Source organism: Bactrocera oleae, chromosome 4 (genome assembly GCF_042242935.1).
Source record: "Bactrocera oleae isolate idBacOlea1 chromosome 4, idBacOlea1, whole genome shotgun sequence".
NCBI classification, from domain to species: domain Eukaryota; kingdom Metazoa; phylum Arthropoda; class Insecta; order Diptera; family Tephritidae; genus Bactrocera; species Bactrocera oleae.
The window spans coordinates 14,547,454-14,574,416 of record NC_091538.1 but is presented as its reverse complement, the minus strand read 5'-3'; the positions used below and the strand labels follow the sequence as shown (position 1 = coordinate 14,574,416).

The 26,963-nt window shown below is 33.9% G+C and overlaps 1 protein-coding gene and 1 long non-coding RNA gene across 2 annotated transcripts in view; one reads left to right on the top strand and one right to left on the bottom strand.

The window, feature by feature from the left end:
• The window catches only part of bs (serum response factor blistered), a 45,099-nt gene that overhangs the window by 17,269 nt on the left and 867 nt on the right, over positions 1–26,963 (top strand). The window contains exon 3 of the mRNA XM_014235369.3: positions 26,297–26,702. Within this exon, the coding sequence (XP_014090844.2) occupies positions 26,297–26,702 (406 nt within the window). The remainder of the gene's footprint in view (positions 1–26,296; positions 26,703–26,963) is intronic.
• On the bottom strand, positions 1,508–19,614 carry LOC138857039 (uncharacterized). The gene is made up of 2 exons (XR_011396034.1): positions 19,400–19,614; positions 1,508–3,029 (listed from the first exon to the last, which is right to left on the bottom strand). It is a non-coding gene; the product is annotated as an uncharacterized lncRNA (long non-coding RNA).

The following is a 26,963-nucleotide window of genomic DNA, read 5'->3' as shown; positions in this document are numbered from 1 at the left end:
CAGCTCGCTGTCAAGGTTAAACGCTGAACCGCGCGCGCACCGGTACGCTGTTTCTGGTAGTGGGTTGCGCGTTTTTTATAATATTAATTTTTTAATTTAGTTATTTTTATTTTCAATAAAATACATACATATAGCGCTTTTAATTGTTATACTTAATTTCTGTATATATTTTTTTCATTTCCACTCATTTGCGTTCCTTAGCATCTACTTACAAGCGCGCGCTTGTACTCGTATCTTACATATATTGACTTTTTCTTTGCGCGGGTGTGCAATTACATATTCGTTTTGTTTTTTTCTTCTCTTTGTGCACTGTTGTATATGTGTGTGTTGCTGTGTGTGCTCTTACCGTGACTACCATATATGGTTTGGTTCTTTCATGATTTTTCGGCTGCCGCATGGCGTCTCATTAATATTAGACGACGTCAACTTGGCAATTCTAAGCAGGCAAACAATGTTTTAGCTACATTCAATATTTAGCTGCATACATACATACATCCATGTGTGTTTATATACATATGTGTACTCGTACTTGCAATTGCATTTAAATTTAAATTTGCTTGTATAAATTTAAGTTAATTTTTACTGATTTGAAATGTAAATTGAAAAATTTTTTACTACAAACAATTTAATAAATTATACACATATATAATAATATATATTATTATGTATTTATTTCTTAAAATTTTTGGATTTTCTTTCAAACAATTTAACTATTCTTTAACTTCTTTAACTTTTTGAATACTTTTGTTTTAATTTTCAATATTTTTTTGTTATTGCTTTACAAATAACTTTATAATGATTTATAATTTATTTTTTTTTTCGGCGGGACTATTTAAATATATTTTTTAAAATTGTTATTCATGTTTTATTCCAATTATATTTCTATTATTATTTTCTACATGAAAGATGAGTTTTTTTTAATTTTGTTTCATGAATTTTAATTTTTTTTCATATTTTTTTCATAACTATATTTATATATATATTATTATTATTATTATTATTATTATTATTATTATCATTATTTTTATTATTTTTATTATTATATTAAATGTATTTTCATTTAAATTTGATTATATACATAATAAAAATATTTATTTAATTAATTAAATTTGTGTTTCAATTTCCTAAGTAAACTCAAACATTTGCAGTTTTTTAACTTTTTTTCGATAATTATTTTAAAATTTCTACTAAACAAAAATATTCAATTTGTTTTAGTATTTTTTTTATTTAGTTAAGCTATAAGTTATATTCATTATTTAAGTTTTGATATTTTTTAACTTCTTATTCGGAATTGTTTTTGTTTTAATGTAGTTTTTTGTTAGTATTGTTTTTATAATTTTTTAGTATTATTATTATTTCATTTAATATATTTTGTCAATTTTATATAAATTTTACTCTTAGTTTTTAATTTTTTCTTTTTCTATTTACCAGTATTTTATTTATTTAAATTTTGTATCAGTATTTTATGCAATTTTAATTTCTTGTTTTTTTTCTATTTTTTCTACTCTTTCTACTCTTTTTAATTTTTTCTCTAAATTTTTCTAATCATTTAAAATTTTTTTTATTTTTGTAAATTGAAAATTTTGTGCATATAAAAATATTGGCTATCAATAACATGCGCACAGCCGCAACAAACGTTTGCATGAACACATATAAATACACACACATATACGAGTATAGTGTATGCCGCTACAATTTGAAGTTGAGCGCACAAAAGTCAACCGCCATTTGTTTTATCTAAGCGCGGAAGCATTGAACTTCCACCGCGCAGCTGCAGCTAATTCGCATGACGTTGCACACGCATACATACCATACCCAATAATATGTATGAATTTCCCGCGCACGCCCTACCGGTAACCTTCAGCTGAGCGCCTTCACATGCGCGCCCTTTTCCTATAAGCAGCAGTAACGTTTGCATTGCGTATCATGCGCCGACGCACCCCCGCTCCTTGTGGCATTTCATTGGTTTTCGTTAATTTCGTACGTTTTTAGTGTACACTCTCGACTATTTGGTGACCACGTGCGCTTTTACATTGGCAGCATTCGTAAATTTAATTGCGTGGTAGTTAGCGAACGCGAAGACGGCGGCGGTGGCGGCAGCATCCAACGCATTTGAGAAAACAACGGCACGCGTTTGCTTGCCGCCGTCACCACTGAAGCTTTATCCTTTGACTAGGCGTATGATTTTGCGACTTCTACGGCAGCTATGCTTCTTTCTATTATTGTTTCTGTTGTTGTTGTTGTTGCTGTTGTTGGTGCTGTTGATATTGTTGACTCATCTGCCTGCCAGCGCGGCAGTTAGCCAGTCAACGCTGCGCAATTGATGCTGTTGCGCCAATGCCGCCAACAACGAATATTCGAAATGCATTTACTCAGCCACGACAAGAATCTTAGAAAGCATTCCGCATTGTATTCACCTTTGTGCAGTTTTGCGGGCGCGTACCACTGAAATATTTCGTTACTTCGTTACGTTTGTATGAAAGCATTGGCGGACGATTGCGCGCGCGCTCGCAATTGCACATCGCGTTGCGCGTTGACTGCCTACCATACCTTTCGCTTTGTTATGCGTCGCGCTTCAAAGGCATAGCAACATATGCGCATATGTGTGTTTGTGTATGTCACCCGTCGTGGTGGTTCAGCCCAACTTATGCCCTCTTAATTTCAATAGTCAACCTCATCCTCTACTTAGTTGAATGTGCGCCCACTGCTTCTTCTTCTTCTTCTGCTTGCACAGCCACACATTTCCCTACGTCCAGCTGCAGTGCTTGCTCGAAATACTGATAATATCGTCGCCTAAGCGTACTATTTTTGTAATCCAATTGATTGTTTAGTAGTCGCTTCTGGAATTCGGCATTTTTTCTAAAGCGCTGTTTCCACTGCCGCGCGGTGGCAATGCAGATATGAGCGCAACGCGCACATTACTAGTTGTGTGTGTGTGGGTTGTTGTTGTTGCTTCTGGCAAATCCATTGTAGGTTTGCTTGCCAGCGGCTTAACGGCGGTGGCGTCTCTTAAATACGCCTTGCGGATTCTGCAAAAAAGCGAAAAAAAACGACAATCGGTAAGCTTTGTCTTGCGTAAATATTTGAAAGAATAATGAAAAGATTGTTACAGCGGAGGAGGTAGAATCTTATGCGAATAAGCATGTTATAGAGCACTGTGTATCGTTATGTAATTTTATCGAGTATATATAAATATATTTTTAATAAAATCAATGTTACAAATTTGATGATGAAAATGTGGAATCTTGATTTTCTTACTCTTGACTTGCTTAGACATTAAATCATGGCTTTTGACATATTTTCGCTCAATTTCGCCTTCTCTTTCACACTGTTGCTGGTATTGCCAGCTCAAATCTAACTTCACTAACGATTGCCACTTTTTCCTCGATTATTTGCGAAGTTTGTTTTTCTTACAAAAAATAATATTACCATTTTGCTTTCTTCTTCTCTAAACTCCCGGAGTTTCCTATTAAATACCCTTGAAAGTAAAGAATATGCTTTTTTCGGTTCTGAGCTGTACCCTTGGTATGTCTAATCTTAATAATTATTTTACCGAACTCAGCAAACAACGTTTTTTTCGTGTCAAAAGTAGACCATAAATTTGATGAGTTAAAAAAAAAAATTTTTTTCTTGTATATATTTATTTTCGAAAAAAATGCCTACTCAAAAAGAATCTACGCTTTCAAATTAGACTTTTTGGCTGTAACTGTGTAATAACTCGCACTGAACGTTGCATAATGATTTTTGTTAAAGTTTACATACACAGTGTATAGTTTTGGGTGATACCCTACAAGTTTTATTTATGTTAACTGTTGGTAAGCACCTAATAAAAAAATAAAATGTGTATTGTTATTGCAGAATCTCTAATTTTCACCTATCTACTCGATAATACTTTATTCTCTTTTGTTCTGAGTTGTTTTGGTTGTGGCAAAAACACCTTTTAAGTTGGTTCGCTATCATACTTGGTGTTCTTTTGCCATACAGTTGCACAAAAATTAAGCAAATGCTATATCAATCAGTAGCGTTGTAGAAATCTTCCAAGCGAGTTGTAAATAATTGAAATTTTTACTATTTTCGATATTTACTATTTTTAACGCTTTGAAAACGCTTCCAAACACACTGTGCTTGTTGCTTTTTTTGTCGTGCTGTGCATACCTTTTCGCCAAACAAATGCATAAATGAACAGTATTTATGCAATTTTGGTTTAAATCTAATTGAACCGAACCGCTGTACAACTCATGTGCCGACTCGGCAATCATTATAGAACAATAATGAGAGCTTTCCAGCCATTAAACGAGCAGCACAAAGGACACACACTAGACGCAAAGCAAACAAACGAATGCATTTCGTTACGAGTCTGCGCGTTGTGTGTATTTGTAATGCGAAAAGTAGTTACAAGCGATGGTTGTTTTTTTGCTTATTTTTTGTATTGCCTAAACTAATAGGCCTTGCGCAGGCGCCTGTTGTCAACGATTTTCCTTACCATTGTACAATACTCACATTATCATATTCATGTTTTCATTATTGTTTTATTAGTGCGTCTAGATACATAGTCGCATATGATTGTGATTGCTGGCGCATATGTACATATGTATGTATATGTATGTGTGCATATGTAGTGCTCTTGTAAAGCACGCTGTCTGATGAAATGACTCTACTTGTTGCTGCCCAGCTTATATGGGATCTTATGGTTGCCTCAGCTAACAACTCAAAAAACATATTGCTCTTATACTTGTATTGAATAGTTTTGTTGTTGTTGTTGTTGTTGTCGATGTGTGTGTGTGCAGTTATGATTATGTAGACACATGTTCTGCAGCAATTTTGCATACAATTTTGACTTGGTCCACAACAAACACACATATGTAACCACAGCAACTAAATCAAAAAATTAATAAATATATGACACACAGTTAAATCATAAATAAAGGAACTAACAACAACAAAAACAACAATAGCGAAAGGCAAAAACTCATAGTTCTTACTTTTCGCTGATTGCCATTAAGATGTCAAGACGTTGGCAAGCGACGACCTTTTCGCTGCAGTTGATGGCGCCGAATCAGCAATTCATTTCTTGGCGGTCTGCAATTATTTGTGAATTAACGTATATTACACTTTACACTGGCTGACTTTGCTGACATCGCCTCACTGCCATCACTGAGCGATTGACTGACTGACTGAGTGGTTATTGTTGCAATCTCGCAACAGCAGCGCGCATATGTAGATGGCTCAATATTTATTGTGCTACTCATTATGCTTGTGCTTGTGTTTCTTCTTGTTGTTGTTTTCGCCCTGGTGTTTATTGTTGAGTTATTGCTGCGCCGCGGCCAGAGGAGGAGTCCACTTAAAACGATACCTTTGCACATTGCAAATCAAATTGTTTGTTTCTCCTCACTTAAATGCGTTGAATTACATATGTGCATACAGATATACAGACTCCTGTGGTCAATAAAATGGTTGCGTACAAATTTTTTTGCACATTTTCTTCTATCTTTTACGGATATTGTGTGAACTTTCTGAATTAAGCTGTTATGCGAATTTCCTCGAGCAAAAAACTACACATTTTCAATAATTTTTTTTATTTAAAATATTAAATATTTTTTTAAAGTATAATATTTTATGATTCGAAAAATACATATTTACAAAGATTTTGTGAAAGTTTCAAAGGAAAATATGTAAAACTCTTTTTTACAAAAAAAAAACCGATTTTGGTAAAAATTTTATCGATGTTTTCTCTTTTAACTTACAACTGAAAAAGTCTTTCGTCCTAGATCTTATTTTATATATCTCGAAGACCTGTATAAAATTTCAATAAGATCGGTTAAGTAGTTCGCAAGAAATCTTAACAACCGACTTTCAAAACACAGTTTCGAGTAAAACGCATTTAAAGTTTTAAGTGACTATATAGCTGACCTCGTGCGCGCAATTTTTCAAGGTTATATCTCCAAAACTGTTACTAGGATCAACTTCAGAGTTTAGTATAATATTCTAGAGATGTTATACATTTAAATAAGATGTTTTTTGAAGCCGTGAAACTCATGTAAACTCTTAAATATAATCCTTTAATTTGACGATAAAAAGAAGTTACCAAAAACTGATTTTCACCCATATGAACTAAACACCCACATTACTGCACATTTGTATACCCTAAACAGGGCATATTAAGTTTGCCATGAAGTTTGTTACATCCTGAAGGAAACGTCGGAGACCCTATAAAATGTACGTGTAAATTATCAGCCTCTGTCTGTCTCTCTGCATATGCGCAAACTAGTCTCTCAGTTTTTGAGTTATGGATCTGAAATTTGTCATACATTCTTTTCTCCACAAGAAGCTGCTTATATGTGGGAACCAACCGATATGGGACCATTATTGCAGATAGCTGTCATACAAATTGATTGATCAAAATCAAGTTTTTGTATGGAAAACACTTTTATTTGACAAGCTGTGTTTACGAAATTTGCCAGAGATTATTGTCCAAGACAGCGCTCCACTCTCAGAACAAATTGTTCAGATCGGACCACTAGACCATATAGCTGACATACAAACTGACTGATAAAAATCAAGTCCTTGTATGGAAAACTTTTTATTTAACAAGAAATCTTCACGAGATATGACATAAATTATTGCCTTAAACAATGGTACAATCTCCGAACAAATTGTTGAGTTCGAACATATACATACATAACTGGCATACAAACTGACCATTCAAAATAAATCTAAAGACCTTTTGTGCTATAAGAAATGCGTCTATGAAGGGTATTACAGCTTCGGCGCAGTCGAAGTTAATGTTTTTTTTTTATTACAATACGGCAGTATCTAATTTTTCCAATTAGTGGACTTTAACGGTTGAAGAAATCTAAGTACTAATTTCCGAAGTTACAGTCAATATGGTACATTAAGGTTGAACTCGGTCTGAAGCCTTTTTGCTATACATATTGATATTATAATGCATAAAGCCAAAGATACCTTTTAAGTGGTAATAGCTACATTTTTCTGCATATTTCCTACAAAGTTCAAAAGTTAAAAAAAAAATATTTATATCCAAAATCGGTTTCTACTGTACTTATATACATAAATATTGGCATACCTTAAACTATTACAAAAAATATGCCGTACCCATTGCAATGACCGCAACTGTACTTGTACGTATGTACACATATTTATCTCAATTTAATTTGCGAGTGGTAGCGCGCTTAACTGGTGGTAACTTTTTCGAGTTAACCACTACGCCCAGGCTAATAGCTGCGCATAAGCGCGTTGTGAAAATACTTAAAATACTGCAGCGCATTTACTCGAATTTAACATGCACGGATTTAGTGCGTCAACTTGATGTCCAGACACTAAAAACTTCACAACCATCACACCTTTTTTTCGCTTACGTGCCGATACTACGAGCGGCATAGAATATGACTTTATGCAAGTGAGTGTGCGTATGTATGGGCAGTGCCGCTAGCATGTTTCGCTAAATATCCGTTGAATTGCTCGGATATCCATTACATTTCGGTTTTTTGTTTTTATTTTTGTAATTGTTGTTGTATTTGTGTTTTTTGTGTTTTTTTTTTTTTTGGAACCTGCAGCATAGCACCTTCGCATTGTAGTATTTGGTGTTGGTTGTTGGTGCTTTTGTTTTTGGCACGTGTGGTATTTTAACCACAATTTTTATCTTGTGTGTTTGGTCATTCCATGTTTTGTCTTTGCTCAATAGGCGTTGATGCTTGGCTGATTCCTGACATGTTTTTCCGTTCTGTTTCACTATTCAAGTAAAAGCCACTCATTTTCTCGGTTTTCGTGTAGTTATGTTGTTGTATTTCGAAATGCATTATGTCAACATGAGTTATATTGCGGTTGAAGATCAGCATTCCTTTTCATTTAGTTAAATTAAAGCGGGAGTTTTTGGGGTTTCTATAAGGGATAGACAGCCTTTGTGAACATTATATTGATTGCAGTGCAGTTTAGGGTGTTTATTGTGAACCTATATACTTGTACATATGTTTGTAAATATTGTATATATTCGCTTCTGAAGTTCAAAGCTCCAAAGATTTTTTGAATACAGAAAAATGTGGTTCAATCGCGAAGATTTTCAATCACTTTTTTTTCATTTAAAAAAGTTGCGAATTCTTCATCTACACCATCTGAGGTCATAGGATAATATCATTTTTCGTAGTTCTGTCATAATGTATAATAGAGCATTTTTCAAGGTAGAAATACTTTTAGAGCATAACCTTTGCTTGTTGAAGACGAGAAAACAAAAACATCTGCTCTGCTAGTCTTCAAAAGAGCTTTTCGTGAACAGTTAGGTCTACGTAACAGATCAGAAGTTAAACTAGTTAAAGAACATTTGAACTGATTAGAGGACTTTTATGCTTCTAAAATAATAAGCTTTAAAACAATCAACTTCGATCTTCGTTTTATGTTTACACTTAATTCCCTCATAATTAATGTGGGCTATAGAGAGTATGTTCTCTGCTTGGAGTGATCTAAAGAGCTAAATAAAGATTCCGACATCTGTGATTTAGTCAAAAAACGTGGGACTTCCTTTTGTCAATTCTGTATTTCGTTTAGATAGCTCACATATCGACCGATATGGGTATATGGTATCAACCGGAAATTCGAAAATATTTATGTTAGGTATAAGCGGAAGTATTGAACTAATTTTACAAATCTCAATTCATGCAATTCATTTTCCGATCCATCAGCTGCTATATTTTAATCGGTCGCTATTGGTAGCAGGAGTGTAGATCAAAATTTTGGACCAACAGTTCACTTCACTTAGTGAGGATATCTATCTAGTTAGTTAATATCTACACTAAGTTCTGTAAAATCTATACCCAAATTATATAAAGTTTTCTTTTCCGTTTTCTTATTTCGTTTCCACATTTTTTAGTCTACCAGGTTATCAGATGGACTGTATTTAATTATCGGTCAAAAAATAAATTCTTTATGCCCCAGAATACCATACATTGGCTTTTTAAAAACATCCTAAGTCAATCAATATAAATAATAAGTACAACCGTGCTCCAAGTAAGCCAAGGTAGAATACCAGCTATTTATATTGTTTGTGCCCTAAAGCAAGTGCTGAGGGCAAGCTCGCTCTCGCTGCTCCGAGATGTATGCAACATTTTTTTTAAATATATTATAATTGATTGACAATTATTTCATCTAAGTTGACGGCCTTTTACGACCGAAGTTAAAGCAAGTAATAAGCACTTGTTTGCTTTGGAGTTACCAAATTTTGAAATTATAACTTTTAAATAATTTTTTTTTTTAATTATTAAAAAGGTTGAACTATCTTTCAAAATATATTTTGATAACTTGTGTTCTAACGAAATATTTTATTCTAAATACTTTTTTTTAATTATTAAAAAATTTTAATTATCTATCATAATAACTTTTGATAACTTTTGTTTTAATTATCAATATAATATTCTACCATCTGTTTTTAATTGTCAATACATATGTACATATACACTGGTATTACACATCGTCTATATTTTATGACACACTTCAAACGATCACCTTGTTTTTTCCGTTTCAATGCCTTAAAAATCACAGCAAAATTGATATTGAGGACACTTCGTGTGAACGTACACATGTTTGTTTTGTTTTTTTTATATAATTTTTAATTTTTTTTTTTCGACAAAAATCTGCAACTGTTGTGAAATGTTAAATCACAACTGAGCTGCTTAACGGCGCGCTCCAGTAGCTTGAAAGTTAAAACTACTTAAAATTATCACATTTTTTTATCAGTTGTCAAATCAATTGACTACCGAATTCTCAAGGCGATGAAAAAATGCGCCGCCGAAAGTGTGCAGCCAAAAACGAGAAGAATAAAGGTCCAAAAAATACAATAACATTGCTTGCGGTACTTGTATGCAAGTTGTGAGTTGAGTGTGTCCTAAAGTTGAAGTGCCGCAATGTATGCTTGCTTGTGTGTATTTTTTCTTTCTGCTTTATTTTGCTGTAGCATAACTACACGTGTGCATGGCTGTTTATGTGCTGCTGCGCGCTTTGCTTCCGTCGTTGCGTCACAGAGAGTGCAACGCCACGCGGACTTGTCGTTTGTTGTTTATAGATTTTATTTTTATTATTTGTTTTTAATTTGTTTTTTTTTTATAAATTTTATTTTAAATAATTATTTTTAAAAGCCTGTTTTACTTCTAAATTTTTATGTAAATGTTCATATTTTTCTAATTTATCTCTTTATTTCCAAATAAATACAATAATACTCTGAACAGTGTATATTAAGTTTGCTTCGAAGTTTGTAACACCCATATGTATATACCTGAACACATACTTTGTAGCTCCGCAGTTTTTAAAATATCGATCTGAAATTTTGCACACTTTCTTTTGTCCCCAAAAAGCAGCTAATTTGTCGGAACCGCTGATATCGCACTACTATAGCATATAGCTGCATACAAACTGAACTATCAAAATCAAGTTTTTGTAAGACAACTTGAACCTGTGAAGGATATTATAACTTCGGTGCAGCCGAAGTTAACGTTTTTACTTGTTTTATACCGCTTATGCTATAACAAAAGCACCTGTTACAACTTCGATTAAAGTTTTTGCTCGTTTAAAATTATTATTAATATGTTTGTTTTTAATATTTTTGTATTATTTTTTTGTTTTTTTTTTACAATTTATTTTATAATATATTTTATCCTTTTTTGTATCCCTATTTTCATTTGTATACAACTGGTAATATTTTTAGTTTTTGATTAAGTTTTCATTGTACATTTGTTTTTTCCAAAAAACTTATATTTTTTATTTTAATTTTAACTTCGTTTGTTTTGCTTATGTAGTAATGAGTATACATACATATATCGCTTTTTTTTATTAATCGGTTGCCTGTTTTTTAATACTTTATTAGTTTTTTGGTGATATTTTAAAGTCTTAGATATTTTTTAAAAAGAGACAATTTAAAAAAAAATATTATTTTAAATTGTAATATTTTTCGGTTTATTATTTTTTTTGTTTTTAAAATTTTTTTTGCTTTCACATTTTTTTTTGTTTAAAATTTTTTTTTTTAATTTTTTGTTGATTTTAAATTGTTTTTTGGCTTAAAAATTTTTTTGTTTTAATATTTTTTTAGTTTTAAATTTTTTTTTGTTTTTAAATATTTTTATTCATGAACGTTTTGTCTCCATCTTTTTTAATATAAATAAATAATGTGTACTTTGTTAATAATTATTAATTTCACAAATATTATTATTTAAACGTTTTAATTTTTTTCTTGATTTTATAATTTTTTTATTTATTATAATTTTTTTTTTCAAATAAAGGTTTTATGTAATTTTTAGTATTTTTTTTTAAAATTATTGTTTTATATATAAATGCTTGTATATATGTTGTATTCTTATGCTTATATTTATTTTATCAGCCCCTCTTTGCGCTCTGCCTCTTTCGACTTCTATAATTTGGCATTTTCCGCCATACAGGTATAACCAAATCTACTGCTAAGTTAGCCATACAATAACCTCCATGTATGCATATATGCATGTATGTATGCTAGCGACCTGCACACCTAATGCGTCTGTGTATGTTACAGCGCGTGCTGCAACGTCGCCAGTGCCAACGACGATCATATGTTCGTTCGCCAGTAGCAGACACCAGTCAACAGCAGTCAACAATCAACAACAGCAATAATGATCGTTGATCGTCGGCCAAATGCAATACATACATACATGCATACACATATGCAAGCAACTGCAAAAGTAAGCGATCGATCGATTGGCCTGATCACAAGCGATCGACGAACGTTAGTCTGTATGTTTGCATGCACTTTGCTTATATATTTTTTCGCCACTGTTGCAAGCAGGCTGCGGTTCTTTGTGCCACTAGCTGTGTGTTTGTAAGTTTTCGCTGTATGTGTGTGTGTGTGCGTGTTTTTTCGTGCTGGTAGAGTTCACATTGCGCCGGTTGTTGTTCGGTCCGCAGACTGTCATCGATTGTTGTTTGCTGTTGCTGTTGTTGCTGCCGCTACTATATTGCCTTTTAGTTGCCTCGTCATATCATCCGATATCAGCGACCATATGGATCTTCTAATCAAATTTGGCCTTTCATATGTCAAATTGTGCATTTTACTTTTGATGAAATGTTGTAATTTTCACCTAAATCAAACGGAAAGTGCAAACGCAAATCATTTCCAATGCATTTGAACGAAGTTACAGCTTCCTCACTTCACATGTGTCATCCTTATTTGGAAGCTTGCAATTATTTTTCGTTGTTGTTCTTTTATGTTTTTGTTGTTGTTGTTGTTCTTACCCACCAACTACTGTGTGTAAAAGTGATCAATTTGTTTGTAATGGCCATAGCGACTGGCACTACGGCTGCTCTACCCGTTCTAAGACGTCCGTCAGTTGAAAAAGGGGTAATGTATCATATGCGCATTAGCTGTTACATACATAAATCTGTGTGTGTATATATATGTACATATTTCTAGTGTGGCACGTTCGTACGCTGTGGCATATAACAACACTTCTTTTCGAAATAAATAAATGTAAATAATTGTAAGAAAATTAAATGAAAAAGCGCCCAAACACACATACATACCTAAATACATATGCACTTATTATATTTATATATATACATATGTATGCGTTAATGTTTGTATGATCGATATTGTGCAGAGTTTATTTTATGCTTGTTTAATCGCTTTGTGCGCCTACTGATTGCCTCACCACTGCCTCAACTGGTGGATGAAACGTGGTTACTTTCAGCTACAGCTACAACAATGCATATACAATACATGTACATACATACACACATATTTATGCAACATTATATGCCATTTAACATTGGCATTTGGTCAGTTGATTTTTTTGTTTTTTTTTTTTGTTGCTTTTTTTTTGTATTTTGCCGTTTTTTCTTGGCTTTTGCTTATTGTGTGGGACACATCTGCACGTAAAATTCTATTTTTATTGATTATAAAATGTATATCAAGAATGCAATTAGCTTGCAATTAAGCGTAAATCGTGCAAGACGACCTTTATGTTCGAAATTTGTGCGGTGAGAGTTCACTGGCAGAGGGTTTCGTGACATTTCGAAATAATCTGAGCTGCCTACACAATTCATATGTATTATATATATGTATATATTTATGTTCATGCCTATATCATGTAGGTTTTTAAAATTTTTGTGGTTGATCGATTCTCGTTTGAAACCAATTTCTTTATTATTGTATATAAATTGCGTTGGTTGTTTTAAGTGGTTGCTTCTCTGTTATAATTGTCTTGTTGTTTAAAGAATGATCTCACTATATTTTTTAATAGCACTTTTCACATGTTTAAATGATTATAAACTTCAATTGATAACTATTCGAAAAACCATTCCAATTGCCAATTTTCCGTGTTGTGTGACTGTATTGCTTCGACAATATTTATTGTACAACTTAATAGCTTGATATTAGTTCACAAATGGTCCACAACTTCAAATCGTGATTACCACTCAAAAAATCCCGTTTCATATATTGTAGTTTCTTAACAGTGTTCTCTGAACAGTAAATGTAGACTAAATGTTGATGAAATTGTGAAATATTTATATTGAACAATACTTTAGCTATGTAACTGCAGTTCCCTCTGCCCACATAAGAGCACATAACAGGCACAGGCCCTTTGAGAACATAAATAGCATAAGCTTAAACTTATCACTCTACTTAGTCACTTCTAAAGCCAGATTTGCCAATTGAAGAAGTTAGAAGAATTTTTTAAGAGTTTAAGTCGATACAGTGTTGAGTTCCGCTTCACTTATACTACGATTTTTTAGACTCTAAGTTCACAGGAAACTTTTTATTAGATATTTTATTCTTAACCCGAATAATTGCTTGCTTTACAATCAAGAGTTGAGAACTATCTTAACTTAACTACTAGAAAGTTTAGATAGTAAGGCCTCTAGAAAGTTTAGATAGTAAGGTCAACATGATGGCTGTTACTGTTAGTTACGGCTGCCTACAGAAGAATTTTGTTTACCTAAACCAATTTTCGATTGTCAAGACGTTTTCAATTATTTTATAGAATTTTGACGTTTCTTCATAAACTCGAGTTTGCTTTACTGGCCATTTTGTAATTTGTAATTTTTGAAAAAATCAAGTATCTTAATACATAATGAGTCAAGAGCCCCTCCAAATATCTAGAAAAAAGCGTTAACGTCTATATTGTCTTTTCTGACAACTCTCAAGTCCAATTTAATTGTTCCTAGTACGGATTGGGCTATCCATCAAATGATAAGAGAGTTTGAAACAATGTCAACTAATTTCTCATACTGTGTTATGTCTACTCAACATTAGAGAATAAAATATTTCTATTAAGTCTATTAGCAGCAAAATGTTAATGGTCTCAACAATGTTATGTTGTATAAATGTGTGGTCACTTGCAGTCATATTTATATACGATCGGAAACTGTTAGGCGATCATAATGCCGCAATGGTTAAAGCTGTGCGCTAACACAGCGTAGTACCTGAGTACGAAGAACCTCTACTCCGACCAATTTCAAAACAAAAAACAAGTGTTTTCCACTAACAGTAGATGGCAATGTTGGTTACATGCAATGGTAAACTTCCGAAATTATTTTTGCCGTGAAAACGCTGAAATTTATAAGACAATGTAGTTGTTTTTTAGATCGCTGCATTTGTCACATAACGTCAACTCATAATCGACAAATGGATGGAGAAGCTTGGCCAAGTGTCTAGCATACATTTAGATATTTATTATTATCAAAAATTATTTGTATATCCTTTACTCGAAATTGGCGTAAATGGGCTTATCTTAATTATTTTTTATACCCTGAATAGGGTATATTAAGTTTGCCAAGAAGTTTGTAAGACCCGGAAGGAAACATTGGAGATGAATGATCGGAGTGACGAGCTGAGACGATTTAGTCACGTCTGTCCGTCTGTTCTTGAGATATCGATTTGAAATTTCGCACACGTCCTTTCTCTCCAAGAAGTTGTTGATCTGTCGTGACAGCCGATATACTCGTATGCCACTATGGTATATGACTTTCATACCAACTGAACGGTCGTAATCAAGCGCTTGTATGGAAAACTTTTTCATTGGACAAGATATTATCATGAAATTTGACATGGATTTTTGTTTAAGGCAATGGTGCAATCTCCGTACAAATAGTTGAGATTGGACCACTATAGCATATAGCTGCCATACAAACTGAACGATCAAAATTAAATTCTTATATGGACAACTTTTTTACTTGTAAAGGTTATTATAACGTCGGTATAAACGAAGTTAACGCTTTTTTTTGTCGTTTAATTTATAAAAATTAATAATATTATTATTCAATAATACAAATGCAAGCAATGATGATCAAGTGTATTACTTCACTGTGAGCTTTGACAGTGCTGACCTATTGAGCTTAAAATAAAACACACAATAGTGGCATATGTCTACTTTACGACTACCAACAACAAACGTGTGCAGAAAATGCGTATTCTTCGTTGGAAGTTTAAAGTCGGAAATCATAAAAATAATAAAATTTATTTAGCTGTCTTTTATTTAAATTTATGTGTTTGCGGCTGAAGAACAAAAAACGTAAGGAACTTCTAACCTCACTTTAAAAGCACATGAGTATATACTATACATACAAGTATATGTATGTATATTCACTATATATATATATATATGTACATATACCATGATATATATGCATGTATGTCTGAGATAGCGGGTGAACATGCTATTCCGTTTTAAATGCTTCTTATATCCTTTCGCTTTGTCTACGGTAAATTTTGTAACTGCAAACACACATAGTACATAGTACACACAGGCAACGATGCAAATAAGCAACAACAACAGTTAGAAAAATTGTACGAGTATTTATTGACGCTGCTTTTAAATTAATGTCGTTGACATCTGACCCGCAAAAATATGAAATAATGTAATATAAGATAATTTAGATTTGATTGTAATGCCTTGGTCCGTTGTTTGTTGTTTTTACCCGTGCAGGGACCAGGGACACTAGTGAACAGCAAAGAGCAGCGAAACGGTGCGACGGCGACAAGAAGCCAGCAGCGCAAAATCTGCATACGGGTTTAACAATGCGCATACGCTTTTTGCATTAAATATGCGCATACAAAGAATTACATACACATACAAACATACTATGCACAAATACATATATGACAGCATATACGTGCAAGCTTATTTGGCCGAAAAGTCGGCGCAATCCAAACAAGAAATCACTTTCCACCCGATCGTCAGTGCAACTGCTGTGGGGTCAGCATGATTCCTCGTTCATCGTTCACAGTCGACCGTCCATCTGCTATACAAGCATACATATGTATGTACATACAAGCGTGTGTGTGTCTGTAATATTCCTTACTCGTGAAGTGCGTAGCGTTTTACGGTAGTTTCATGAATCAAATGAGCCAGTAAATGTTTTGATAAATCACTTTTACTCAGCAATAAGGCAAAATGCGATAAGTGGCTTTGACTCTGGTAATAAATAACTATATTTTCAATAAAAAGGATTTTCTTCTCTAGATTTGGGGAAGCTTGCTATTGTATAATATTGCATATGTAAAAAAGTTAGGCGGTAGAGAATAGTTTGTTATGCTTGGCTCTTCTGCATAGAATATTCTAAATATTCTCATACTCAGACTCAACTATAATAATACTGTTTTAAGTCTTATGAGCCTTTGATAATCCCACTTGTGCAGCTATATATGTATGCCTCTATTTAAACCAATAGACCAGGGCTAAAGATTTTCAAAATGTTAAAAGTAGCTTTACCGGAAATAAACCCTTTTTAATTTAAATAAATAAAATATTTAACACCCTCTCCCCCCCTTCTTCTTTCCGACCACAGATCACACGTAAATTATTTATCCTTTAATTTTTGTTATTTTACAATATATTTTCTCTATTCCAATGGGTTTCATCCTACTATTTTTATACCCTGAACAGAGTATACCTATTAAAGTAGGGTCGATTTAGCCATGTGCGTCTGTGCGTTTGTATATACGCGAGCTAGTCCCTCAGTTTTTGAGTTATCGATCTGATATTTTGCACATGTTCTTTTCTCACAATGAGGCTGATCATTGCACCGCCGATATCGGATGACTATAGCATATAGCTGCCATACAAACTGAACAATCGTAATCAAGTACATGTATGGAAAAGTTGTTTATTTGACGATGTATCCTCACGAAATTAGGCATGGATTATTGCCTAAGTCAACAATGTAATCTCCGATGAAATTGTACAGATCAGATTACTATATCATATAGCCCCCATAAAAACTGAACGTCCAAAATCAAATGCTTGTATGGAAAATTCTTTTATTTTACGAGGTATCTTCACGAAATTAGATCGAAATCAAGTTATTGGAAGGAACCTTTGTATCTGTGAAGGGTATTATAGCTTCGGTACAACCGAAGTTAACTTTTTTCTTGTTTTTTTTTTTTTACTTTTACAAATTATTAACACTGCTCTACAAAGGCTAATGACAATATATTATTTTTCGGTTCCTTTTTATAAATTTCGAAGCTGTGTTTAATATTTTGTTGCACCTCTTTTAACCAACAGTACTAAATGCGTTTTCTCATATTCTATAGACCAACATAAATACATATACCTTAACTTAACCTCAATAAGTTAACTTGACTTACAGAGCGTTCGATTTGGTGCGTTGCTATTTAAATTGAAGTCAAGTTACTTTCTCAACTTCGCCTTATATAAAATCCATGTTCATTCCTTATTCCAATCTCCTCAAGCTAAGATGGGGCAATCAAATTTTCATGTAGTTCAAATTCAGATTGTTCAAATTCTTACGTGTCTAATTCTACTTGTAAACAACTGTTGAATCTATATGTAGCATCTTCCTTAACCCACCAAATACAAGCAAGCCAGTTTAAAGAAACTAATCATAATCTATTTTATAAGTCTTCATGCTATATAATCTGCATTGAAACAACCACAATTAATGCCTCGAATACTTTTTTGAAAAAGCAAACCAACGACGCTAATCTTCTTTTCTTTCTTGTACAAAAATCTATGTATGCTTCTCTGCCGTGTTCTATGATGAATGAAATTTGTCTCAGAAGCTGCTACGTTAAAAATCTATAGTACCCACTCTTGTTTATTTGCTGTAGAGAAGTTTCCATCCTTATACATAATGTTAACAGAAATGTTGACAATTGAAAAGTAGAGGAAGAAATAATCTTTTTACACTTTGTGTTTGTGCTCGAAAGTTGCAAAAATGCACACGCATCAGCTACGAATCTTCTTTACTACGTAGTCGAGGCCCTGACTTGCTCAATAGATGTAAAGTACTTGTGATCTCCGTTATGTTGACTCAATATATTACTATTGGTAATACGGCGAAAATCTAATCGGCAAATACTTAATTACTCTCATGAGATATTTGTATTTAATTCTTGATTGTTACAGCTATCCTAAATTCTAAGCTTTTGAAACTATTATAATTAGAATTTTTCTCAAAGTTCCGGTTCTATCGCAATTTCTGACCCAAATTAAAAAAATATATTTGGTACTGATTGCCGACACTTCATGCCATGAAAACCTTAAACTATATATATATTTGTCATAGAAAAAATGTCTTTTAAAATCAATTTGCCGTTCGAAGATGGCTTTAAACCTAGCTTCCTCTCTTAGTCGAAAATATGTATGCGCACACCATGCATACACGTAAAAATTCGTCCTAACATTTGGCAAAATGTATATTTATGTACTTTTCAATAAATCCATAAGTAGTGCGAAAGCTACATACACATATACTTTCATAAGTACTTCATACAACAGTTTACAGTCTTTTTTACTATCGACGGTTTACCTAATTTTATTCTTTCATTGAATGACCTTTCAAATTAGTAAAAAACTTTAGCTTTTGAAATCCGCTTAGAGATTCTAATATTGTCTTTCGATAGACTTCGATAATTTGAAAATCGCTTCTTTATTAAAGTTAAGTTAATGTTCATGAAAAACTAAAGCTTATCTAAAATATGATATGCTTAACATATGAAAATATACCACAAGCTTCAACTGCAAGTATTAAATTTTGACGGTCATGGCTTATACTATTGAACAGTCTAAAAAAATATTTTAAGTTCAAATATTTGAAAAAAATTTCTAAAATAAATGTTTACTTTTATTAAAGAAGTACAATACTATTTACTGAAAACACTTTAGTGGGTCCTTAAAGATAAAAACAAAAAAGGTTTAAAAAATATAAAGTATTTTCACACTTCAAAATTCTTCCAAAATTAATGTATAGGCGAGGGCTGTTTAAACACTTAGCGCTTTTAAAAATTTATTTTAAGTATTTTTTTTATTTTCCTAAACGAAGCACACTTTTTAAACTATATTCATTTGATTATAAAAAAATTTAATTTTTTATTTAATAATTTTTTAAGTGTTTTTTTGAAACTTACCAGCTTATTTGCAAATACAATTTCTTCCATAATTTTTGTAATTTATAAAATTCACTAACGATTTCGTACACAATATTTTACTTGAAGTTCTACAACACGATACACAAACAGTCACTTGAATACAAAAAGGTTTTTCTAAGCCAACACCAACAAAGTGCCGACGTCGAAACGCCTCGTGAACGGCTACTGATTGGCACGATCAGCGATGACACAGTGAAACTTAAAAACTGAGCAATAACTTCATCTTACAACTCGTCATTATGCCACAGAGCGACTGAAAGAGCATGAAAGCGCCTGACTGGTGAGCACAAGCCATGGCTTGTGAGCGTAAGAGCTGTTGGAGCACCACAAAGTGGAGACTTATGATCGCCGTTGAACTCTTCGACGCAAAGAGAGCGTCTTCACACCGTGTTTGTGTGCATGTGTTGCGCTTAGACGAAAGTCTACTCTTAGGCGCACACTCTGGGGCGTGTCTTATGCGCACATTTGACCAACTACCAATGCACACATACATACAAACATTTGTACGTGCTTCAGTATATATGTTGATTTGTAGTTTGTTTTATTGCTTTCCGCTGCTTGTGTGTTTGTATTTTTATTTGTTTCTTTGTGGTTTTAGGGTTGAGCTTAGTTTGACGGCATGACAAATTTTATTTGACAGTTGAGCTGACCGACTTACTACTGTGACACCTACTACATGCATACATAAATAGTCGATTGCGCGCACTATTGCCTCTACATATATGTTTGCATGTATGTATATAAATGTCTGCCGTGTGTCCACTACATACATACATATATACTATGTGCATTGCGTTGCCTTTGGCTGGGCTTGGAAATGCTAAATGTAGAAATTCATTGTAGAAAAAATTACAACAAAAAAGTTGAAAATACAATTTAATAAAAATGAATAAAAAAAAACGGCAAATGAACGGAAGAAAAAATAAAGTGGCAAAGAATTAGCTATTTTTAAGTGACATGTGGCAATACTTAAGGCATAGGCATCAGCTATTATGGCCGCACTTACAAGCATTAGACCCCGTTTTGTACAGTTGCTGAAAAAGTTAAGCAGTTAATATGGATTTCTTAGTGATATTTTTTTTTTTTGATTAGTGTTTGAATACAAAATGGACGCAATCATCGAAAGTCAATAAACTCATAATTATTTTCAACTCATGCATATGTATCATACTAGCTAAAAAGGGTGCGAAAAGTAAAATGTTTAACATTTTTTTAAATCGAGATATGCAGTGGGAGCCTTTTTAATTAAAGCAGATAAAAATTACTTATTTAGTAATTTTTTTTACAAAAAGCTTAAATGCACAAAAAATATTGATGTTTAAAATGTACAAAAATGTTGTTGTTTACGAAAAATTGCATTAGATCAAGCAAAAAAACTATAATAATAATAAAATTTTAAAGGATTAAAATTAATAATAAAAAAAATAAAATAATGCCGTATAGGCATTATTAACGATGACACATGTAGAAAGTGCAGGAAAGTTGGCATGAAAGAGACGCTGGAACACCTCTGTTTATGTGCAGCCTTATCTAGAACATGGCTTAGCTATCTACGTGCTTTACAGTTCAAGGGACTGGAGGAAGTATCAGAATTAGATATCAAGTTTCTATTAAACTTCGCAAAAAGCATTGACGTCCTGCACGACGTAAACTTCAGTTCGTATTAATAATAAACCTGCGTCGGGCGTTACAAAGAACCTGTAGGGCGCGAAAGCCAGCCAGTGTAAACTAACATAACCTATCCAAACTTTCTTTTACAAAAATTACATAGTAAACAAAAAATCTCTATACTTAAGGGGTTATATACACTCGTGAATTTTAAAAAATCCGCATGTATATCGAATGTACATTTTTGTATGTGAAAATATTCTTCGAAAATTTAAAGTTGCTTCGGCATATACTTGTAGTTTCGGAGATATAAGCGTATTTTGTAAGAATTTTTTAAGCTAGTATAATGGCGCCTAAAACTTTAATTGCGTTATGCCAAAACGCTGTTTACGGCTGTGTCGATCGATTTGAAATTTTCACACGACTTTCTTAGTTATATTTGTCAGGAAATGATTGAAGGAAACATTTTTTGATAATAATGTTTATTTTTTAAGCCACTCTGTCGCGTACGTACATTTTTTCACAAAAAACCACTTTTTTTTAGGAAACCGCTATTTTTTCAGAAATCAAAAGTTTGCCATAATATTCTTTTCGGTTTTTGGCTTTGCGATAATTTTAAGTAGAGTAGTAGTCTGCTACTTCTGGAGATTGGCTACGGCAACTTCTTCAAAAACACAAAAAACGCGTTTTTTCTGACTTTGACAAGTGGTTATAATCCCTTAAATACTTTTAGTTAATGAATATATAATTTTATGAAATAACCAATCTAAAGAAATGTTACACCATGCTTATGTTTGCAAAATGCTTTGCTGAAACTAAGTTAAAAACAAAATCCAAAACGATCACAAATTTTAGCTTCACATGAAAAATACATAATTAAATTCCTTGAGTCTCTTTATGATTGGTGGAATGCAGTTATTCGTATTTTTTCTTTCTCAAATATTTGTTGCTTTCTGTTATATAACAGCTTAGTGCTTTCATTGCGAAGAATGAACGCTTTTTAATCACTACACCTAAGATTATTTATAATTTCCATGTTTTCTTTCTTAAACTATTCTTTCTTTTAATTTTTCTTTCATATTTACTCTCCAAATATATATATAATGCAGTCTAAAACTCTGAAAATAATTAAATTCGTAATTATCAACCTTAGGGTGGGTATGTTCACAACTTTCTCTAGACTTATTTCTGTCTTCCACTTTCGGCGCCATCCACTTTGCATTTAACTAACGGTGCTTTAACGACTCAGTTGTTGTAAAAAATCCTTTGAAATGCGTGGTGATTATTTAAGACAATAGTATTTCTTGTGCAGCTTAAAATTCTAAAAAAGAAAATCTAAATTCAGACTTCTCAAGCACGATAATCCCTGGCAACACAAGTCGGGTCATATACATATCTTGGCGTGATGTAACCCTCTTACTCGCCAACAACTGCAACCCAAATTTATTTATATTTTTCCCTCGTCTCTCTCACATATATTTTGAGTTTGAACGTGTCGAGCGTTCTATTCGCCAATTTAGTTCTATTCACATCAATGTATGTAAACTGCTAAAATTAGTGCTAGCTTGAATTACTTTAAGAAAATATATAAGTATATATGGCGCATATATTAGGCTTTAGATCATACGTTCTAAACCCAATTATTACCAACTTAGCACTTGTCAAGCATCTTAAACTCAAAAAATATGAGACCACGTAGTTTAATAAACTTAAGCTGAGTAATACATTCAACTTGACGTCATTTACATATTTCTTCGTCTAACCCTAAAGTTTAGGGCCTAAATCCTCTTAAGTTGATTAAACGAATCCTAGACTCTTTCCACTCGCAGAGTATTTTCTCATAAAATACAGCAAATTTTCAATTTTGACTATACAATTCGCCACTTCACATAACCAACTGTACCATCGGGTAGCTTCTGCCGCCGATCGTCCGAGCTAAAGCCGCCAACAGTCAATGCCAATATTCATATGCGCGCATGTGCTTGTACATATGTAAATGGGTTTTGGTGAATCGTGTCACCACCCGCCCAATTGGCAAAAAAAAAACAAAAACAAAGATCTAAACAAATGGAAAAATGGCTAACAAAGAAAGCAATGAAATTCATTCGCCCCCAAAGACAATGCGCTACAGTATAGTACTCTGGGGTACAGTACAGTTGGCAGGCAACAATTGTGCGTTAGATTTAAGATCGCAAGCGCGTAATACAATTTGCATATTTGTACGAGTGCGCCGAGTCACATAAGTATTCTACCACTCGTATATTATGTACGAGCGTCTGCCGAGTTGTACGCGAAGAACTGCACTTGAAACAAAAACTACAAAGCCAAAAAAATGTGTGCGCTATAATTGACTGCATATCTAGCATGCTATTTATAAGTGTAAACTTCGGGAACACCAAGTCTACAAGATCAAACATTTTAATTGATTAAACGAATATTAGAAAAACATGGCTTATGGAACTCGTTCTCAAGAGCTCATCGAAAAATCTAGTTGTGACCTTACCAGTCTAGGAACCTGAACGTAATTTAGAGTTGGATTGTCTTACTATATCCTCCTGTATAAAAAGTATACTTGCCTAAGTGACCAAACTTCCTGTTCAATCATATTTTGCGACGATTTAGACCAGTTTACAATAATCGGTGGAAATGCTCCACCAAACAAATCCGTGTCTCTTACGAACAATCTCAAAAAGTAATGTGCTCTCTTTGACGAAATACAATTTCGTTTCGCGAATCCGTCATCTATTATATGTTGATTCTACAGCTGATTGGGGGTAATGAGTGGTGAACTGTGGATTCATATCGGAATTCAAATTCTTCTGAAAGATATTTTCTAAGTTTCGAGTTTTTGCATATATAGTTAAGATATTTGTTAGAACCCATATTTTCAGACTAATTTGTATAAGGATGAAGAACTCGAATAGGCAAAGAAAATAATTTAGGTCACTACAAATTGAAAAGTTACTATATTTGTTTGTTTGTTTGTTTGAGAATATCTCGCCGGTTTGACAGACGTTGGACGGATATTCTTGTAAATCCGGGAGAGTACCCTTACCAGCCTTGAGCTTGTCACTAACTCCCTGGTCAAGGTACTTTTCTTCTTATATTAGCTCGATTTTGTCTAGAATAGGCTTGGATATCCGCTAACGCAATAATGATAAAGCAAGTGAGGCAACAAAGACAATAGGAAACCATCTTCTAAAGGATTTATACAGAACCTAAAGAACTAGTTCTGATACGCTACTAGCTGCCGTAGGTATTTGAGCTTCGGTTTAAAACAGTTGTAAAATTTTGCATTTATCCTCAAATTGTCAAATATTTGCATAGAGTTGCTTGATTTGAAAATCTTTCTGGGTGACGCTCGTACGCTCGCCTCGTGTGTATGCATATTTATGCGCGCGTATTCATTGAAAGCGCAACCAGGCGTAATGCAAAAGCGCCATCATCAATGAAACTGATCCCTTTGTGCATTTTTGCCACAGTTGAAGGCGCGCTGTCGCTGCCTCAGTCGCTGCTGCTGCTGCTCATTCGTTGGTCATTTGGTTGAGCATTTGGTTTGTCAGCTTGCCGGCTGGCTGACTGGCTGACTGGCCGAGCTTCTGGCTTGGCTTAGCATTTGCTGAGCGTTACTGGCTCTAACTATGTGCGATGACGCGCTGTTTTCTCGAGCTGCTGGCTTTGACCATTTGGGTTGACTCTGGGCTGGGCTGGGCTCGCCGCGGTCAACTATTATTTGCTTTGCTCGTATCAACGGCGGCAGATGTAGAAGTTTTTTGCCTAATACCGATGCTACAGTCGCTGCCGTATTTACCAGGCTGGCCTGACAAAACGTACGTCCGTCCGTTCAACTGTACGCCTGTCGCATGCGCATGTGTAATATTCGTGAAATCGAGAAGGTGGATGCAACATGCACCTACTACAACAAAACTCACAATGCATTTCTGCATATGCTTAATGCGACGAAAAACTATCCGTTTGCTTGCACGAGTGTCGCTGCGCTTCTGTGTGTCTCTTTGTTGCTTTGTGCAATTGTTGCTCCAGCTGTATCTATTTTCTTCTACTTCACTTAGTTTGCGTATTGTGCGGCCTCGTTGTTGTTGTCGTCGTATTTTTGGCGGCGTTGGCGGCACGCTTTGCCTTTCAACGCTGCGCTCTGCGAACACATGTTAGCCCGTATGTCTGCATATATGTTTGTGTGTGCGCGCGCACAATTCAAATGTCCAGCGCTCGGCTCAGCTTTGGCGACAATGCCGTGTAAACTGTCTAAGAATTATCTAAGCTTTATGAGCTCAATTACTGTCAGCGCATTCACGAAATCCAATAAGCTAACTGCTGCCGCCGTGCAGAATTTGTGTGTTTGCTACAGCAACACAGCAACTGTTGTTGTGGCATTGTGGTTGTTGTTTATTTGCGTTCGATATTCGTGCGTAATTAGCCGATATTCGCATAAGCGCTCATGTTTGGCGGCGCAAAATTGCAACAAAGCGCATTAATTAATTTGTATTTTCGAACAATTAATACAAAAAAGTTATACAAAAATATCTAAACAACAATTCTAAGCGATTTTGTAAACGCCATGTGTTATTTTAAAATGTTAATTTCGAAAAACATTGTTTTCTGGCTGATTACGGCAACAACCAGTGACTCGTAGGCGATGCTGTGGTCGAATGTAACTGTTTGCAAATGACTCAGATGAGCGACAATAGATTTGCAAGGTCAATCGATGAGTCTGAACGGGTCGAGCTCACTTCTAGAGATGGTGCTACATAACAGAGAACTCTGAAGATATAGCAGATCGATCGCAGCTTTCGCGAAATGGCTTCATTACCAACGTCACTTACCTAGGTCGAGGAAGCCTTCTCCATAGACTTTTTCGAACTATTACTCAATCGGAATCTCTGTAAAATTATCGAGTTGCTTTGAACTGCGCTTAACTCAATCACGGTGAACTAAATAGGTTAGTTGTGGGACGACTGACTTCACACCAGAAATTTAGTCGAATTTCCACCGAACCCACGCGGTTTTACAGTCGGCGTTAAGCAGAGTTTAAACAAATTTTTTGAAAGCTCCGCCTCAGAACGGTTTTTTAAGACATCTAACTTAGCGCGTTTTCCAAAAACTAGCTTATCTGGTTGAGACATAAATTTAAAAACCCACGACTTACTTTAATTTTTTTTTTGTATAATACATATTTACTAATATATTTTGCTTATTTTTCGACACTACCTTAATCTTATTCTATATGCTTCCAATTCTCTCCATTTGCAGGAAGACCGTTCACCCCTCTCGTCTGGTAATGAATCGGACGACTCATCCGATGCTGAATCGCCGGGACCTGCGCAATTGCAAGCTGTTAAAAACAGTGTCCTCACCGAAGCGAGAACACAGGAAAACAGTAAACAACAAGCAGCAGCAGCAGCTACCACCTCCGTCGCTTCTGCAATGACTAATAAAAATATTGGTTACGCAATCGCCGAAGATTTGACACACAATGCAACAGTGGCTGAAACGAAATTGAAGCACAACACAAATATCGCTCAGCAAGAGAGGCAAGCGATGACGCCAGCCGAGTGCCTCACTAGTTATGCGGCACCATCGAGCTTGACAGGATTACCGCAGGATATGTTGCTGAAATTAATACAATCTGGTCACTTGCAGTTGCACACAGAAGAAGGTGATGGAAATTTATGAGATTGTGAAAAAAGATAGATTTTTCTATTTTTTGGTTTTTTAGTTATCATCAGATGAATGTTTTTTTTTTAATTTTTAATATTAAGGAGTAATTTGTATATATTTAAAAAAAATTGTTTTTTTTTTGTAATTGTAATCTTTTGCATTATAATTTTATATTGTTATTTATTTTAATTTTACAAACATTTTGTTTTGTTTATTAAATATTTTTGTTTTTAATTTCAATTTCAATTATTTTTTAAAT